We start from the raw sequence: 18140 nt of genomic DNA on the forward strand, positions 1-18140 counted from the left end.
ATGATTCATGATGCATGTACACATGTGGCTGTGGGCATGTATAGGGACATTTGTATGAGTAGTTGGGTGACATCTTTGTGCATGCGGGGGAGGAGGGGAGTGGTGATGCAGATGAGAGCGTATTTCTATGTATAATGTCACACGGCATATTTGACTTCATGCATATCTTTATGTGCATCTGTGTATGCGCAAACATGTTAAGTCTGTGTCTACCTACATATGGGTAGAACTCTGTTAGTGGGGATGAATGTGTAATGTGTTTATTTTCTTAGAATCTTCAAGTTGGGAAAGACCCCAGGACTGTCTAGTTCAACCGATGTCAGAATAGAAATTCCTTGAGTCTATGTAATGTGGTTCCAATTCTATGTGTCTCTGTAGTAGTTTGCATGTATGATGTAGCACATGTGTGCTACATTGTGTAGCACATGTGTGCACATTGTGTAGCACACAATGCTACATGTCTGTGTTTGTATGTGTGTGAGAACCATACATGGAGTCTATGACTACATATAGATGTATGAGTATGTGTAACTAGAGGTATCTGGATTGTGCATGGTTGTTACACATGGGTAATTACGTGTTACGCATATAGCAATTACATATTTGTAAGTCCATGTGCCTGTGCTTGGGAAGGAGAGTGTGTGACTCTGAGGTGTGTGCTCCTTTGTAAAAAGAATGCCCTTAGGTGAGAGCTGCTGGCACTTCGAACCCTTTGCCTTCAGCTGCTTTCATCTTGGAGGGTTCCCAGTCTGATGTTGAGTGTTCTCAGAGAATATACACAGGAAGCAGCTTCAGGTGCAAAGCAAGGCCTCTAGTAGCAGCACATGTGAAGGGGGAGGGAGAAGAGAAGCCCTGCTCTTAGTGGGGGTGGAGATGGGGGGCAGAGTCTTCCCTCTGCATCAGGGTCCTACTCCTGTTCCATCTACCTTCTCTGAGAGCCGTGTTTCATGCTGCTCTAACACCCAGAGACCTGGTTCTCCCACCTTTCCAGGGGACTCAGGCCCAAGGAAGGTACCACCAACCCTAAGGAATGTAGCTGGGATGGTGGACTTCAGTCAGGTAGGGAGGAAAGTCTGTGACCCTGTCCTGCCCTGTCCTGCCCTGTCTTGCCTGAGGTCCCAACAGAACCAAGTTCCACTGCCCCCCAACTTAGTCTCTTCAATACACTGAGGATGACAGTTGGAAGGCTCTTCTCCCCAATCCCTACCCCTATCACTAAAGACTCACCTTGCCCCCTGCCCCATCTGATAGGATTCATAGTACATAGAATGTCAGAACCTAGAACAGAGAAAGCAAAATCTGGAAAGTCCTTAGTACACCCAGACTCCAGGCATTTCTCTGGCTGTCTCCTCATCTCCACCTCCTGGCTTCCTTCAAGTAGTAGATGACATCCTACCTTCTGCAGGAAGCTTTTCCTAATCCTTCTTAATGCCAGGGCTTTCTCTCTGCTAATTATCTCCTCTGTATCCTATATGTAGCCTGTTCGTACAGAGTTATTTGCATCTTGTCTCCCAGAATAAACTATGACTCTCTGAAAGCAGGAATTTTGTTTTTCCTTTCTTTGTTCTTTCTTTGTTTGTTGTTGTTTTGAAAGGCAATCAGGGTTAAGTGACTTGCTCAGGGTCATGCTACTAGTAAGTGTCTGAGGCCAGATGTGAAATCAGGTCCTTCTGACTCCAGGGCCAGCACTCTGATCACTTGGCTGACCCTCTGCTTTCCTTTGTAGCCCCAGCACTTAGCACAGTGCCTGGCACATGGTAGGTACTTAGTAAATGTTTGTTGACTGACTTACTGATGGCTGAGAGGGGCTTTAGAATCCACTGTCTCAGAGACAGAAGAAATCTTAGAACATAGAATATTACAGGACCATCAACTACTAGACTTAGAGTGAGGAGGGAAATTAACGGTGCCCTTGTCCAACTTCCTTATTTTACAGATAAGGAAAATGAGCCCTTAAAAAGGGGAGGGTTTTGCCTAAAGATTCCCAGAAACTAAAGACAGCTGAGCTTGGATTGGGTGCCAGGCCCTGTTCCTCCAAGTCTGCTGCTCTCCCCATCATGGATCCCCAGAGAGGCCCATGTCAAACACACATGAACAGATACATTACTTCAAAAAATTCCGTACAAGGTCATTTTTGCCCCTATCCCCAACTTGGGAGAGGAATACTATTGGCGATAGTAATGGCACCATTAAACTACTGTCCCTTCCATATTTCTGTGGTTTATGAGGCATCATCTCTGTGACTGCTTTCTTATGCCAGCACTCTCATCTCCATTTTATCAGTGAAGAAATTCAGCCTGGCTCCCAGAGGAGCGATGTTTGGATGACTACTAAAGGTCTGAAGCAGAACTCAGACCCAGGTTTCCAGGTCCCCAAGTTATATTATATCTCTGTGGAAATTGTGTTTTGAAGAAAACTCCAGTGGGGGTGGAGAGTAGGCAGGGAGCGCCCCAAGGCAGGTGGCACTTCAGAAGAATGGGTAAGAGAGGGGGCTTCCCCCTGCACCCCAAATTGTTGCCCTCTATCCCCTGAAGTTTCATCTTGCTTCTTCAAGACTTGGAAGGTGTTTGGTTTTTTTCCATCACAACAGCCTTAGGAAAGGGTGGGGGAATTGTTCAAAGATGATCAGAGTAGTCACAGAGGTGAGGCTTAGGAACACAGATCACAGATTAGTTTTTAGTACTGGAAAGAACCCTGAGGTCATTGGGTCTAACCTCCCTCATTTTACAAAAAAGGAAACTGAGCTCCAGAGATGAGGAGTGATTCATCCGAGGCAGTTAGTGGCACATTGGGAATTTGAACTCAGGTCCTCTGACTCCAGATTCATACTCTTTCCTCTATACCACAGACTTGAACCCACGTCTCCTGACCTGTCCAGAGTTCTCTCTTGGTTTGACTTAGGAGACAGATGATGATCATGGGTGTGGGGCCAATGTTCAACTGGTCTAGACAGCAAGCCTCTCTGAAGTTAGGCCTCACCCAGGGGAGAGAGATGATGAAACTCTCAGTAAGGTAGCAGGCTGTGGCTTCTGCTAAGACTGTCCTTGGTGGGGTAAAAAGGTTGAGGAAGGAGGAAGGTTTCGAAAGGCCACTAAGAGAAGGTGATAGAAAATCAAAAGGATTGCACACAGCTTGTAAGGCCCAGATGAGATCAGATAACTTTAAATCTCTGAGGCCCTAGGAGGTTTGGTCCCAAGACTTCCTTAGCCAGCATCCAGTGGAGAAGGAAACTTTCCATAGGAACTCCAGGGTCAAGCTCCCACTGCCAATCATGCCCCTCATCCTTTCCCCACACCAATTTAAAATAGCTTTTCTTCCTTCCTTTCCTCCCTTCCTTTGCCTGGCCCTTTGGGGCCGTCTTTTCATGAAGAATCTCAATCCCACGTCAGAAATCTTCCTTGACATGAGCATCCAGGAAGCTCGGATAAACCTTTCCCTCTCACAGAGAACTCTGGCAGCAAAAGTCACTGGAGTGCCTGGTTCTCTTTCCTACAGAATTCTGACCCCATCAAGTCCTTAAGCTTCCTGATGGAATTTTCCTCCATTCATCCAAATGACCCAAGAAAATAAAGCTCTGGTTTCCTCTTGCCTCCGGGATGATGAATCGAGAACTAAGAGAGCTTAGGGGCCTTCTGACACAAATCCCTCATTTTACAACTAAGGAAACTGGAGCCCAGAAGAGTTAAGAGACAAGGAAATGAATGTCAGAGGCAAAACTTGAATCCAACTTATCTAAATCCTCTCTCCCTTTACCACATTGGGAGAAGTGCATTGGACAAAATGAGGAGGCCTGGGTTGTAACCTCATCTTTGCCACTAATTAGCCATGTGGCAACTCCTTGCTCTTTTCTGGGTCTTAGATTCTACCAAATGAGAATCAGTCTGAACTAGACTAGACGGTCACCAAGTTCTAGGAGCCTACAAATATTCATTAATAAGGCACTTGGGGAATTCCCAAAGGACTCTTCGCATCTAGTCTCACCCGATCCAGACAAGGGGTCATTTTAGGTTCCACCTTATTATCTACTCCCCTCCCAAGACACTAGATACAATAAGAACCTTTCTGGTTCTCTTCCCTCCAGCAGTTGGCTCCTGGTCACTCTTGTGACAACGTCCCTGTTTGGTTTGAACCCAGCTCCTCTGTCTCCAAATCCATCTCCCCTGCTACCCAGTCAATATTCAGGGACTTCCCCAAACCATTCTTTGAGGAGGTAACCTTTGCCCCCAGGGCATCTATGTATGGAGCTGGCATCAGGATGTCCAAGGGTTGCATCACAGTGACTGTGTGACTATTGTTGGAGTGCCCATGGGGTGGTATCAAGGTCAGGGGGGTCCTCAGAGACAAGTTGGGAATCTGTGGGATTAGGGTAGAGTCACTGTGGGGCCTGTCCATAGGGCCAATGCCCGTGTGCCCCATGGCAAAGTGATACTGTGACACCCACAGAGCTTGTCAGGGTGCCCATCAATTAATGTCACAGGTCTTATTAAACTAGCTTTCCTCAATGACCAGATAGACAGAAGTCTGAAATTCTCTTAAGACCTTCTCTGGTCTTTCTTGCCCTCACCTTAGGGGCTGCTGACCTTTCCCTTTGGAAGCTCCCGTAAGCCCCGTGCACTCTTTCCTTACCTGCCTGATATGTTCACTGAGCCTGGTTCACATGGTCCTTCTTGTTCAGAGGCCCCATCACCACCCAGAGGATGGATGAGGCTCCCAGCTCCTTGTCGCTGCCTCAATTTGCCTTCTCAGCACCCAGCCCACGTCCAACCCCAACTTCCTGCCTCCTCTTGAGAGAATGAGTGAGAAAGAAGGCGGCAGCCAACCCCAGAACCCCAGTCAGGCCCTCCCTCAACCACAAGCCAAGAACAACAGTGCCAACCACACCCCTCCCAACATCCAGGGGCCTGATAGTAGGGAGCTGTGGTCACAGAGGGTCCCAGGGAATTCCTAGTATCCGTGGGTGGGGAAAGAGGGGGACACACCATAGAGAGCATTTGATGGTGAAGTAGAAATTGCCCTGGATTCGGAGTCAGAGGACCCAGAATACCTCCCTATCTCTATTACTTGTTAGCTGTGTGACTTTGGGTAAGTCTTGTCCCCTCTCTGGGGCTGTCTTCTATAAAATAAGCTGATTGGATTAGATCAGGGCTTCTTAGCATTTTTTGTGTCATGGACCTCTTTGGAAGACTGATAAAACCTATGGAAATTCTCAGAATTTGCATTTTTAATCATCATTGAAGGAAATGATAAATTCCACTTAGAGGGTAGTAAAAAATAAAGATGGTTCTTTCCCATCCAAGTTCATGTACCCCTTCTTCCCTCCCCCTGGGAAATGTGGTCATGTATCCATCCCATGGTAGTCTGGTGACCACAGGCTAAGATGATTCCTAAGGATCTTTTCAGAATGAAAAGTCTGGGGTTCTGTGAAGAAGACGCCATGGGAGCCCATGGGCTGAAGAGGTGGGGGGTGAGGGAGGACTCACAAAGGGGAGTAATCTCCCCCTCCATCCCCACCCCCTCCTCCACATAGACCAATTTGCCATTGGCTTGATGTGTGATCTTGTCTCAGAGTTTCCTTTTCCATTTTTGCAAGATAAAGGAAATAGAAATCAGAAATTTAGAGACGAAAGATGACATGGGTCATCTAATTCAAACCATTTGTTTTAAAAAGATGAGGAAACGGTCAACAAGTCAGTCAATAAAGATTTATTAAGCACCTACCACGTGCCAGATAGTATGCTAAACCTTGCGGATATAAAAAGAAACAAAAGACAGCACCGCCTCCAGGGAATTTACAATCTAACAGAGCCAGAGGAATTGTCTCAGATTGTCCAAGTAGTCAGTGGCAGAGCGAGGATTTGAACCCAGGTCCTCTGATTCCAAAATCCACATATTTTCCACTGTCTCACCCTACTTCCTTCAGACTAGATGGTCCCTAAGGACCTTTCAACATTTTATTTTGGTGACACCAAGTGGACCCTAGCAATGCTGTGGGAAAGATGTCCATCTAGGTTCACTGCCAACAGAAGATGGGTATCCAAACTCATACACCAGCTCCTTAAGGGGCAGAGATGGACAGTCTGATGACTGTGCCCCAGCTAGACCCAGTGAACCCTGCCATGGTTGAACCAAACTAGAGTGACCCATTCCTGCGACACAAACAGCTCCCACCCCTTCACCTTGAGCCAAGCTGTGAGGAAAGGGGAGGGGGATGGGGACAGCAGAAGAGGATGCCGCAGACGTATTGTTGGGGTTTGAAAGGTGGAAATTGATGCTGGTTCTGCTCACCTCAACTGAGGCGGGTGAGGAGGGCAGGAAATGGGGGAGGGAAAGGAAGCCAAAGACAGAAAGTAAGACAAAGAGATGTGAACAGCAGAAACAAAAGTTACAGAGGGACAGAGAGAGAGAGAGAGAGAGAGAGAGAGAGAAAGAGAGAGAGAGGGAGGGAGGGAGGGAGGGAGAGAGGGAGAGAGGGAAAGAGAGAGGGAGAGGGAGAGGGAGAGGGAGAGGGAGAAAGAGAGGGAGGGAGAGAGAGGGAGAGAGAGAGAGGGAGGGAGGGAGAGAGAGGGGGAAAGAGAGAGAGAGAGGGAGGGAGGGAGGGAGAGAGAGAGAAGGAGGGAGGGAGGGAGAGAGGAAAGGAGGGAGAGAGAGAAGGGAAGGGAAGAAAGAGGAGAAAGAGAAGAGAGAGAAAAGAGAAAGAGGGGGGAAAGAAGAGGTTTAAGAGATAGAAGAGAGAGTGACAGAAAGGAGAGAGAGGAGGAAGAGGAGACAAAAAAGAGAGAGGAGAGAAGGAGAGAAGAGGGAGAGAGAGGGGGAGGGAGGAGAGAGACAGAGACAGAGACAGAAAGAGAGACAGAGATGGAAATACACTGAGAAACAGAGACCAAGAAACAGACAGCCACACACACACAGGAAAAAAAGCCAAAAACCAGATGACAGGAGAAAGAACAGACACAGAGCTAAATGAAAGAGAAGAGTTGAGGACTTCTGGGTCAGAGACATGTTTTCCTCCCTCAAAAACATGCACACCTGGTGTCCTCGATCTTTCCTGCAGTGACATGGAGCACTAGATCACACCAGGGAGTCTGTTTGCTGGAAAGCCTGAGAAAGTGTGAGTGTTCCTACTACAAGCCCTGAGAGCACTCCTTTATCTAGGTCAGGGATGGGGAACCTGAGGACTTGAGGTTACATGTGGCCCTCTAGGTCCTTAGGTGCGGCCCTTTGACTGAGTCCAAGTTTTACCAAACAAATCTTTTTATTAAGGGGATTTGTCCTGTGAAGTTTGGATTCAGTTAAAGGGCCACACCTAAGGACCTAGAGGCAGGTTCCCCACTCCTGATCTAGGTAGCTGGAGAGCTGACTCTGGGAAGGCTGAACAGCTCTCTCCCTCTCTATAGGCAGTGAGTTATGGTCCCTCTGTGCCCTGGGTGACTGCATCCCTCAGATCAGGGGTAGCAGAGCACCAAGGTTTAGGGTGGGACACCCCTGTGGGAGAGCAAAGGATGCTCAGCTGTGTGCAGCAGGGCCTGCCTGCTCAGCAGAGGGTGAACCGACGAGCACTGATGTTCATCCGGGTGAGGCCGATGTCCCTGAGTGGGGGCGCCAGGAGGCGAGTGGGCCGGAGAGAGCCTGGGCTCAGGAGCTCCGCTGCCTCTCCAAAGCCTAGACACTCAGCTTCTGCCTCCAGTTCAGCATCATCCAACAGCTCCTGGTGCTGCCTGCAGATCTGTTCCACCTTTAGCTGGTGCATTCGGGACCTGAGGCGCAACAGCTGCCCTGCCAGCTCCCGGTCCTGGGCTCGCATCTGCCTCTGGGGGGAAATGATTGAGGCTGGGGATTCAGGGCCCTGGCTTCCTGCCCTTTATTTTGGGCTGTGGGCAGAGGTGTCTCTATCCTGTGCCTAGGCAACTTGAAACGCCAACATTCTATGACCCTGATCCTCTCAGTCCAGCTCAGCCCTTCCTGGCTCCTCCTTCCTCTCAAGCCCAGCACTACCCTCTCCTCTCCTCTTCCTCCTCTTCCAGGAAAGATAATAATAACTCCTATCCTATGGCCTTGGAGGATTTATAAAGTACTTCCTCTCCACCGTCAGGGGAGGGGAGTGGTTGGGACTGGGACCCAAGTCTTCCAACTAACAGAGCTATTTCCCAGCCTCTTGAATAGACTCAGGGACTCATCTCTGTCTGTCAACAAAGATTTATCAAGCATCTACTATGTACAAGGAATCAGCCTAGGGGAAGGGGAGCCCCACTCTTTTATTGAATATTGCATGACTGAGGACAAGGCCTTCTCTCTCCTTACCTCCACTGCACCCCAGACTTCAGCCTCCCCTAAGTCCATAGGGAACTTTGGATCATAGACCAAGAGAGGGAAGAGATACTTAGAGATCATCCAGTCCCTCACTTGACAGGTAAGGAAACTGAGGCCCAGGGTGGTGAAATGATTTGCCCAAGGTTCCACAGTCAGGGGAAGAGATTTGAATGAGGTCTCTAGCTCAGAAGACAATATTTTTCACATACATTGCCCCATGCTACCTGTCCCAAAAGGGCGTCTGCCCCCAAATCCTGAAATTGTAAGGGCAAGGTTACATTCTCCTCCTCAGCTGGGGCTTCCCTTTGTGTGTCTCTCCCTTAGATGGGGGCTCCCTGACAGTGAACTACTCTTCTCTATCCCACACCGTAGACTTACCAGCTCCTCTCTTAGCCACTGCAAGGCGTCATCCAGAGTGTGAAAACCACAAATGGCTCCAGATTCTGGTTCCCGCAGTTCAGCCCTGGCCTGATCTCGGTGCCAGGCTTGGCTTTGGACCCTGGCTGTCCACTCGAGGTATGAGGGCCTTCTGGTCTGTAGATTTAATTTGGCAGTGAGTGCCTTCAAGTTGTCCAGGGTCTCCTCCTCCTCACCCAGGGCCCCAAATGCCAGGGACCCCAGAGACATGGTGATGGCTGTTCTGGTGGGACCAGAGAGGTGTGATGTGTTTGTCTGTCCCTCTTTTGAGGGGGACAGATGGTTAAGTATCCCAAAGTAGGAGGTAAGTGTGTAAGGTTGAGTGTGTGGCTTATTTCCCTGGAATCCTGTAATAATGGGAACTCACGTGACCCCCAGAGGAAAGGGATGGGGCGTTGGGGGAGGGGAAGCAGGATCTCAGTTTCTCTGGCCTCAGGGTCAAATTTAATTGTCTCTGCCCAAAAGGAGACACCCTTCTCTCTGAAAGGAAACTTCTACAGGGCCAGGGAGCCACTGGGGACATTGGCTTTGCCCTTTGGCATCTATCTACTTCTCTTCCCACCTCTCCCAACCAAATTGAGCGGGTGCCACTGAGGGAGACATCTCTAAAACTCAACTTGATGCTAGGGCAGAGTGTGGAGTCCCAAGCTAAATCAGGGGGCAGAATGAGGAGTCCCAGCCTGGAGGGTGGCAGAATGTTGGATCCCAATGAGGGAGTAGAGAGTGTGGGATACCTGGCTGGGGGTCACAGAGATAGTAGCCCAGATTTGATGGAGGTAGAATGTGAGTTCCTAGTCTAGAGAAGGACAGAAGGCTGTGAAGGCTATGGGGTCCAAGCTGGGAGGGAGGAAATAAATGTATGGGGTCCATCATGGAGGGAGGCAGTGGGAGATGCTAGCTGGGTTGGAATACTCAGAGTAGGTATCTAAGATGTAATTCTGGGAGGAGATAGGCATTGAACCTTGGCAAGCTCTTGGAGAGGTATCGAAATGGGCTCCCCTGTGGTACCCTAAGCACCAAGGACCAGGACCCTCAAGTGAAGAGCCAACTGCCTCCAGGGGGCGCTCCTGAACCGATGACCACCAGAGAAGCTGATGGATACAGTAGTCATTTAAGGTGGCCTTGAGGGCACCCAACAGAGAGGACTAAATTTAAGTCTTGGGAAGGACCTTAGAGACCAGCTTGAGGAGCAGAGAGAGGAGGGGACTTGCCTGAGAACCTAGGACCAGCTAGTGATAAAACAAACAAACTGGATGTGCCCACTGATTGGGGGATGATTGAACAAATTGTGGTATATGAATGTAACAGAACATCATCTCCCTGTAAGAAACAAGGAATAGGAAATAAAAGAAACATGAGAAGGCATGTATGAACGGATACAAAGGGAAGTTAAGTAAAGCTGGAGAAAGATCATATACACTGACTCTGAATGTAAAGGAAAAGACCCCTTAGAAAGGGTTATGTGAAGGAAAGGGGAAATACATTTCTCCCTCTCCTCCCTTTCCTTGGAAAGATGGGCAAAATAAACACTGTTTGTCACGGTAAAGAATATGATTTTGGCTTAACTGCATTTCTTCGTTATAAGGGAAGGTACACTGAGGGTGGAGGGAGAGGCATGTATCTGGAAATGATTGTGATGTAAGCACAAGAAATACCAAAAATGCATTAATTTAAAAATTAGTGGCAGGACTTCTGACCCAGGCTTCTGATTACAAGGCCAGAGGACTGATGTAACTAGGGAATGGAGGAGAATGAATTACAGTTCCCTGGCAGATTATTTCACAGAGCAAGGCCGAGGTGAGATCTCTGTTTGAGAGTGGATAGGATGGGTGCATTGGGTTCGAGAACATCTGAATTCCCAATGAGGCTCCAAGCTCGAATTGTCCTCGCCCTCCACCAAGAGGACAGTGGCGAACCTGAGCACCTCAAGCCCCCTAGATCTCAAAAAATCTTGAATCCTTCTCTCATGGGGCCACCTTAACCAGCCTCATCTTGCAAATTTCATCCGTTCTGGGGACAGTTCCTGTTCCCCCCCCATCCGTCCGGATCCTCTGGTTCCCGCCCCGGTCCTCCCACTGGGTGGAGAGGACTGCCTGTGCCCTGGGGCTATAAAGCCTTGGGGCTCCGCCCTTCTCTTTTGCGACCCCCTGCACCCACAGAACCCCCGAGCCCTGGGCTTCCAGGATGGAGTTCTCGGAGCTGATCCGTACTGGTCGGGCGGAGGCGCTCCTTCTGTCCAGTCCTGGGCAGACGCCGGTGCGGGGCACCCTGTGTATCACCAGCCACCACCTGCTGCTGTCTGCCGGGCACGGAAGCCCTAGCGACCTGTGGCTGCTGCTGCGCAACGTGGATGCTGTGGAAAAGCGGTGAGAGGGATTCGAGACCGTGCAGCTTCCTAGCTGGGCGCAGGGGAGAGGAGAGGGCTACCAGGATCAAGAGAGGGGGGTGCGGAGTGGAGGGGACGCGCGTGTGTGTCTGTGTGTCTGTGTGTGTATGTGTGTGTGTGTCTGTGTGTGTCTGTGTGTCTGTGTGTGTGTGCGCGCGCGCCTCCTGAGGGAGGAGAGGCTAGCCTCACTGAGGCGTATCCCCGGAAGATCGCGAACTGCTTAGCTGGGACTTACGTGGGCCCGACCAGCCGCTAGCCAGCCAGAGAGCCGACGTGTTCAATGTTGGCTGGGAAGGCACACATGGCTCGCCAGGTCTCAGTTCTCCATCCAAGGAGAGCTGAACTCTTGGCCATACTCTTATGCGTCTTTCCTCTCTTCCACTGATCTCTCATGTCTCCTTTTCCCCTTCTCCCCTCACTAACCCACCGATTCCTGTGTCCCTTCAATGAACCCTGCAGTGTCTCCTTCCTCAAAAGACCTCTAAGATCTCTTTCCCCACTGACTCCTGCGTACCCCTCCCTTACTGATTCCGCTTGTCCTACTTGTCCAGTGTTCAATACTGCCCTCCGTGTCTTGACACTCTTGCTCCCATACTAGCTCCCCCACCTCGTGATCCTCCATTGACCCCAGAGTCCTATACTAAGCCGTTCATAAGTGTTCATTTAGCCCACTGACTCCTGCCCCCCCCCCCTCCGCAGGGTGGCAGGAAACTCGGGCACCATCACCCTGAAATGTAAGGACCTGAACGTTCTGCAGCTGGAGATCGAAGGCTTGGAACAGACTCTGGACATCGCCGGCTCCATCGAGGTGAGGTAGCGCTTGCAGGAATTCGGGCAGCAAATCCATCCCGGGCACTGCCCAAGTGGAGGGAGGAGGGCTGAGAATGGCAAGAATGAGAACGTCAGCAAGGGCAAAAACAGGTTTTGCATGTCGAGCCTGGGATCCCCAGAAGTGCTTTTTGCCTTTCTCCTCAAGGCCTTATCCTCGCTGGAATCTGTCACCACTTCCTATCCATTCTTCTACAGGCCCCAGAGCCTGAGACTGGGAGACGCTGAATACCTGCACCCCCCGGACCACTTCTATCAGCAGGTGGCCCTGGAGGTAGGTGCCAGTGATGGAGGGTTTGAGGGCAGCTGCAGGAGGAACTCAGGGAAGCTGTGGGAAAGGGCTTGTACCCTTGGCTGTGGTGGGAGGGAGCCTTCTGGGGATGTGAGCCTGTAAGAGACTCCTCCCCCACCCCATTCCTCCAGACAAACGGCTGGCGCCTGAGCACAGTGAATAAGGACTTCTCCGTGTGTGCCAGCTACCCGCCAGTCTTGGTGGTGCCCCGCGAGATAGGGGACGAGGTCCTGGCACGAAGCGCCCGCTTCCGGCAAGGTGGCCGCTTCCCTGTGCTCTGCTACTATCACAGTAACAAGGGAACAGTGAGTGTGGAAATCGCTCCCGGACCCCCGCTCTGCTCCCAGCCCCAAACTCTGCTCATCACCCGGTCCTAACTAGCCCAACCTTGTCCCCACTCGGTTCCTCCCCGGGCTCCGCCCAGACACCCGACCCACGCCCCCAATCCCACGTGGAATCCCTGCTTCACCCACCCGCGCTGAGCCTAGGCTTCTCCCAGTCACACCTTCAGCCCCTCCAGGTCCCGAGATGGACTCCAACCCTGCCGTTGCCCTATCTGACCTCCACTCCGGGTAGACTGGGCAGCCTTACTCCTGGGCCCTAAGGGCACGCTCCCTAAACCGAGTCACTCATGCCACCCCAAGGTAATGCTCCGCTCCAGCCAGCCCCTGCAGGGGGCCAATCGGCGACGCTGTGCGGAGGACGAGGAGCTGCTGCAGGCGGCCCTGGCTCTGGGCGGAGGGCAGGGCTTAGTACTGGACACCCGCTCAGCCCAGGCGGTCAAACAGGCCCGAATAACCGGGGGCGGCACGGAGGCCAAGGCCGCCTACCCCGGCTGGAAGCGGCTGCACCGGCCCCTGGAGAGGTAAATAGCCAAGTCGGACCAGCTCCGTTCGACTTTAGGAGGTCTTCAACAGCTCGGGAAAGAAAGATGGGGAATGATGGGGCTTTATGAATTTGAGATGCAGGGACAAGGGATTCCAGGTGATAGTTCTACTATCAGAAGCCAACAAATATTTATTAAGCACTTACAATGTGCCAAGGTTGGTGCTAAGAGCTGAGAGCACCAATACGAAAATTGCAGTCCAGTCCTCAGCTTACAATCTAACCAGGATGATAATGCACAAGAGGAAGCTGAACGGTGGGGAAAGGGCATGCAGCCAGGTGGAAAATGAAGAGATGGCTCTCCTAGGGCGCCCTTCTTAAATGGGGCTTCCAAGAGGGGCCCCCCACCCTCCAATCAGAGGGTACTGATGAGGTGTACAGTCCAGGCGGATAGGATCTAGCAGGATGAAAAGGTTCCTCCGCCAGGATGGAGGCCAGCAGGGAAATGACCAGCCATCACTAGGTCAAAGCTAGCACTGGAGAAAATGAAATCAGACTGGGGAGAGACGGGCAATAGGGAGGGGCCTAAAGACCCTGAGTGGACTCAGAGAACAGGTTTAGTGTGGGAGAAGCGAGTGGGCTCTCATGCACTTGTGATTGGTGAATGGAATTTCAAACTTCTCAGACTTTGACGAGGTATCATTCCAAAAGGAAAGGCATTGGGATCTAAAGAAAGATCATGTCAGTCAGATGGACATCCAAGTTGCTAGAGTGGATGGAGTAGGCTGAGGGTTTGGCTACACTGCTAGATCTGAGGTCTCTGAAGATGATCTCAGGAGAGGGGATGGAGAAGACCACAAGCCAGAATGGTTGTTGCTGTTAATGTTGTTTCAGTTCTTTCAGTCCCTTCTGACTCTTCATGACTCCATTTGGGGTTTTCTTGGCAAAGATACTGGAAGGGTTTGCCATTTTATTCACTGGCTCCTTTTACAGATGAGGAAACTGAGGGTTAAGTGACTTGCCCAGGGTCACACTGCTAGTCACTGAGTCCACATTTCAACTTAAGAGTGGCTCTATCCACTGTGCCACTTAAGGGCCCCAAAAGCCAGGTATAAAACTCACCGGAAAAGTTGGAAAAACACTCAGAGGTTGGAAGAAAGAACAGACTGGACAGAACACAAAAGAAAGGTCTCCCCGAGAGGCTGGATAGGTCAGAATATGAAGCAGTGAAAAAAACACTATCAAGCCAGTGCCTGTGCCCAAGAAGCTCACATTCTAATTGGAGGAGACCACATTAATAATGTGGCCAAGGCCGGATTTTGAAGTTAGGTCCTCCAGACTAAAGGGTTGGGATTCTAGCCATTGCACCACCTAGCTGCCCAGAGGCCACATTTGAACTGAGGTCTTTGGTTCCACACTTGACCCTCCATGCACCATACCACCTAGCTGTCCCAAGGAAACTGCAGTGGGGAACAGGGAGTTTATTCCTCCCCCTGGGCTGGAGATTTCGGGGGGGGGGGGGAATAGGAGTTACTACCAGTTTAAAAGGTTGCAAGGGATGGAGTGTCGTATTTCCTAGCAGAATGGAAGGAATGCTGATTGAAAAGTTCAAGGATGGATGAATTGAAGCAGACCTGGGGAAGGTCAGGGGTCATCAAATTAGGGATGAGTGCTCAAGAAGTAGCACCTAAGATGGTAAATCTGGACCATCAGAATGGAGGAGGCAGGCAGGCGTGCTGGGGTTCCCTTGGAAGAGCAGGTTTCTCAGTTTTGGGGGTGGGGTTGACTAATCTGCCTTTTCCCCCAGGGGTCGGCCGCTGCAGGACAGTTTTGTGCGTCTGGTAGAGGCCTGTACAGACCCCTCGCTGAGCATGGATCGATGGCTCAGCCGGCTAGATGGCTGTCGGTGGTTGACGCATGTTAAGGAAGCACTGACCACAGCCTGCCTGGCAGCCCAAGGCATGGATAGGTAAGGCCCAGAGGGCAGGGGGACCATGACTGCCCTAAGGAGAGAAAGGAGATGCCCTAGGCTTAGCATCCTATATCAGACACTAGATGAGAATCCCATCCCCCAGGCAATGGCCTCCAGTATGATAAGGGAATGTTTCCACATAGGAGGCCCAGCCTTCAGTAAAGCTAGTAAACAGGAACAGCATAGGAAGGGGTGTAGTGTGAAATCAATCTGGAAAGGGAAGTTAAGGTCAGGACCGGCAGAGGACCCCAGAGAGCTGCAGTGAGCTGGTCAGGCATGCATTAGAAAGTCCATTCTGGGCAGCTTGTGATTGACTGGAGGCCAGAGAGCAGTGACGAGGCCAGTACAATAGTCCAGATGGGAGGGGAGAGCCTGAGCCAGGACAGTGGAGGTACTGTGGATGATAAGGCTTTCCCTTGGGGCTCTGTCCCTCCACCAACGTCCATAGAGCACTTCTGCCTCTGTTCACTGGAGTATAAGCTCTTGAGGTATATACCTTATCACTTTCAGATAGAATCACCCTGACTTGTCAAGTTTGGGTATGAGGAAGCAACCCCTAGGGAAGCCAGGGGCTGCTGATGTTGGAGTCTCTTGGATTCACACAGGGAAGGGGTCTGTATCCTGGTACATGGGGCTGAGGGCACAGACACCACCCTCCTGGTGACGTCACTGACACAACTCATCCTGGACCCCAAGTGCCGAACAATGCGTGGCTTCCAAAGCCTGCTGGAACGTGAATGGATCCAGGTAAGAGGCCCCAGCGGGAGCCAGTGTTGTTGGGGCATTTCCCTAAGGCTGGCCCTTGCTTACCCTGCCTTGGCCCTCTTCCCCAGGCTGGCCACCCTTTTCAGCAGCGTTGTGCCCACTCAGCCTATGCCCAGGGCCGCCCCAAACACGAGGCACCCCTCTTTCTGCTCTTCCTGGACTGTGTGTGGCAGCTGAGCCGTCAGTTCCCGCTATCCCTTGAGTTTGGGGAAGGGATGCTGCTGGCCTTGTTTGAGCACGCTTATGCCTCACCCTTCGGCACCTTCCTCTGCAACAGCGAGAAGGAGAGGTGAGACCCTGTTGGGCTGGGCCCCTCCCATCCAACTCCCTTCTGCTCAAGGAGCAGGCTCCCCCTCTTTAAAGCCCAATGCAGCTCTCTCTGATAACTCCTGATAAAGAGCCAGGGAGACTTCTCTGTCCAAAGCTTGTTTTCTCCTCCATCTCTGCCAAGCCAAGTTTGTTGTGACAGCCTAAGGAAAATAGGCTGAAGGTCAAATGGCCACAAATCACAGCACCACAGGAGAAGAGCAGGAAGGGGCTTCGGAGGGCAACCAAGCTGCCCTGCACCCAAACAAGGACCCAGCTCTAGCCCAAAGGACAGCAGCTGGCCTTCTGAACTCCAGAGATGTTATTGTGATGCAGTGGAAAGAATCCTGGGTTCCAATCATCAAGTACCAACTTCACAAGGTTGTTGTGAGAATTAAATGAGGTTGTACCTATGGAAAGATCTTTGCAAATCTCCAAAGCAGTATGTAAATGTGAGCCATTCTATTCTTTCAATTGTAACATGAAGGCGCTAGGTGGCGCCACAGTACATAGAGATCCAGGCGTGGAGTCAGAAGACGCCTTTTCCTGAGTTCAAATTCAGCCTCAGAGACTTAACTGGGCAAGTCATTTAATCCTGTTTGCCTCAGTTTCCTCATCTGTAAAATGAACTGGAGAAGGCGATGACAAACCACTACGGTATCTTTGCCAAGAAAATGCCAAATGAGTTGGATATGACAAAGAGCTGGACATGACTAAAAACAACTACACAACACAACAAATACAAGGTTACTACTGACTTGCACCCCCCAGTTCTACTTACTATGTGGTTGTGGGGTAAGGGGTTGTTTCCTCATCTGTAAATGAGGGGGTCAGGTTACAGCCTGTGACTCTGTGATCTCTCTGAGGATCTCCTACGGGTGGCAGGAGAAAGGCAAGGAAGGCAAAGAAGAGTAATTGTGGGGGCTCCAGGTAGGCAGAGGGCAGCTACAGCCTCACTTTCCAGAGAAGGGAAGGAAATGACTGGCTTAAGGTCTCACAGCTGTTAAGTGCTGGAGCTTCCATGGGAGCCCAGGTTTCCCAGACTCCCCTTTCAAGGCTTGCTCTGCTGGGAAACACTGCCTGTCAGCACTCCATAAAAGCAGTCCCTGAAATGCTGGTAAAGGAGCTGGAGGACCATGTGCTGCTGAATGATCCCACATACTTCTGGGTGAAGTGGTGACTGCACTTAGCTGTTTGTGCCTTTTTAACTCAGTCTCCGGCTCCCCCATACCTCCTACCCATATGGCCTGTCAGGCATGGGGCTTACATGATTTCCGCTCTAGAAGACAGTGCATGAGCCCCCTCAAAAGCAGGGGCTGGTCTCAACACCACAGGGCTCCAAAAGCCCTTTCTAATCTACTCTGCTCCCTGACCAGGTACCTGTGTGACGTGAAGACCAAGACCCACTCCCTGTGGTCCAGTCTGAATCAATCAGAGAAGCGAAAGAGCCTCTGTAACCCAGTCTACTCGCCCAACCCCCTGGTCTTGTGGCCCTCGGTGGAACCCCAGAGCCTTCAGCTGTGGGCAGGTAAGGTATCCCTCCCATTCTGCCTGCCATCACTCAGTACAGCCTCTTCTCCATGGCTCAGCTCTCTAATCGGCTTCCTTCCCAATCCCAATTCCAGGTCTTTTCCTACGCTGGACTCGACCACCTGAGCCTGCCCAAGAAGCATGGCAACAACTTTGGAAAATAGTGACGGAAGAAGAGGTGACAGACACTCTATGAAGTCTCCAGCCTTAACGAGGGGACTTTGCTCCAAATCCCCATATCCAGTCTTTGCTTCAGGGCTGCCAGGCCTCAGGGTCCCTGGCTGGCTGCCTAAAACAATGAAAGGCTAGGTAGGAAAGGATTCCAGCAGCTCCAAGGTTCAGTTGCAGGTACTTCCAAACTCTTTCATTTCCAGGGTCATGAAGCAGAGGAAAAAGCTGACAATAAACGGACCTGTGCTCATCCTTTGTCTCCTGGAATCTCAGTGGGACAAGGTGTTAGGCATGTCCCTATTGACTGATAAGTTCTGCCCAACTCAAGCTCTTCAAAGAAC

The 18140-nt window shown here is 50.9% G+C and overlaps 3 protein-coding genes across 5 annotated transcripts in view; 1 reads left to right on the forward strand and 2 right to left on the reverse strand.

Moving 5' to 3' along the window:
• LCK (LCK proto-oncogene, Src family tyrosine kinase) overlaps positions 1 to 4781 on the reverse strand; it is a 30602-nt gene extending 25821 nt beyond the window's left edge. For both annotated transcript variants that reach the window (XM_072609853.1, XM_072609852.1), the window contains exon 1: positions 4627 to 4781. The gene's annotated coding sequence lies outside the window, so the exon portion shown is untranslated. The remainder of the gene's footprint in view (positions 1 to 4626) is intronic.
• A 2617-nt stretch (positions 4782 to 7398) lies between these two features.
• FAM167B (family with sequence similarity 167 member B) lies at positions 7399 to 9085 on the reverse strand. The gene is made up of 2 exons (XM_072609878.1): positions 8686 to 9085; positions 7399 to 7807 (listed from the first exon to the last, which is right to left on the reverse strand). The coding sequence occupies exons 1-2, from the start codon at positions 8932 to 8934 to the stop codon at positions 7532 to 7534; spliced, it is 525 nt and encodes a 174-aa protein (XP_072465979.1). The 5' UTR covers positions 8935 to 9085; the 3' UTR covers positions 7399 to 7531.
• Positions 9086 to 10777: 1692 nt separating this feature from the next.
• On the forward strand, positions 10778 to 18049 carry LOC140504632 (myotubularin-related protein 9-like). 2 transcript variants are annotated; one of them, XM_072609859.1, is made up of 10 exons: positions 10778 to 11090; positions 11810 to 11918; positions 12087 to 12212; positions 12362 to 12535; positions 12875 to 13095; positions 14863 to 15024; positions 15633 to 15774; positions 15861 to 16081; positions 17475 to 17626; positions 17724 to 18049. In XM_072609859.1, exons 1-10 carry the CDS (start codon positions 10909 to 10911, stop codon positions 17822 to 17824), a joined length of 1590 nt encoding a protein of 529 aa, XP_072465960.1. In that variant the 5' UTR covers positions 10778 to 10908; the 3' UTR covers positions 17825 to 18049. The 2 variants fall into 2 exon arrangements, with proteins under 2 accessions (XP_072465960.1, XP_072465959.1); XM_072609858.1 differs by having other exon boundaries at positions 17475 to 17878.
• Positions 18050 to 18140: the final 91 nt, after the last annotated feature.

Source organism: Notamacropus eugenii, chromosome 5 (genome assembly GCF_028372415.1).
Source record: "Notamacropus eugenii isolate mMacEug1 chromosome 5, mMacEug1.pri_v2, whole genome shotgun sequence".
In the NCBI taxonomy this organism is placed as follows: domain Eukaryota; kingdom Metazoa; phylum Chordata; class Mammalia; order Diprotodontia; family Macropodidae; genus Notamacropus; species Notamacropus eugenii.

Coding starts and splice junctions, on each gene's coding strand:
- FAM167B (XM_072609878.1), bottom strand. CDS start 8,934: ATGTCTCTGGGGTCCCTGGCATTTGGGGCCCTGGGTGAGGAGGAGGAG. Junction 7,808..8,685: donor AGTGGCTAAGAGAGGAGCTG/GTAAGTCTACGG, acceptor ATTTCCCCCCAG/AGGCAGATGCGAGCCCAGGA.
- LOC140504632 (XM_072609858.1), top strand. CDS start 10,909: ATGGAGTTCTCGGAGCTGATCCGTACTGGTCGGGCGGAGGCGCTCCTT. Junction 15,025..15,632: donor GCAGCCCAAGGCATGGATAG/GTAAGGCCCAGA, acceptor GGATTCACACAG/GGAAGGGGTCTGTATCCTGG. Junction 15,775..15,860: donor TGGAACGTGAATGGATCCAG/GTAAGAGGCCCC, acceptor CCTCTTCCCCAG/GCTGGCCACCCTTTTCAGCA.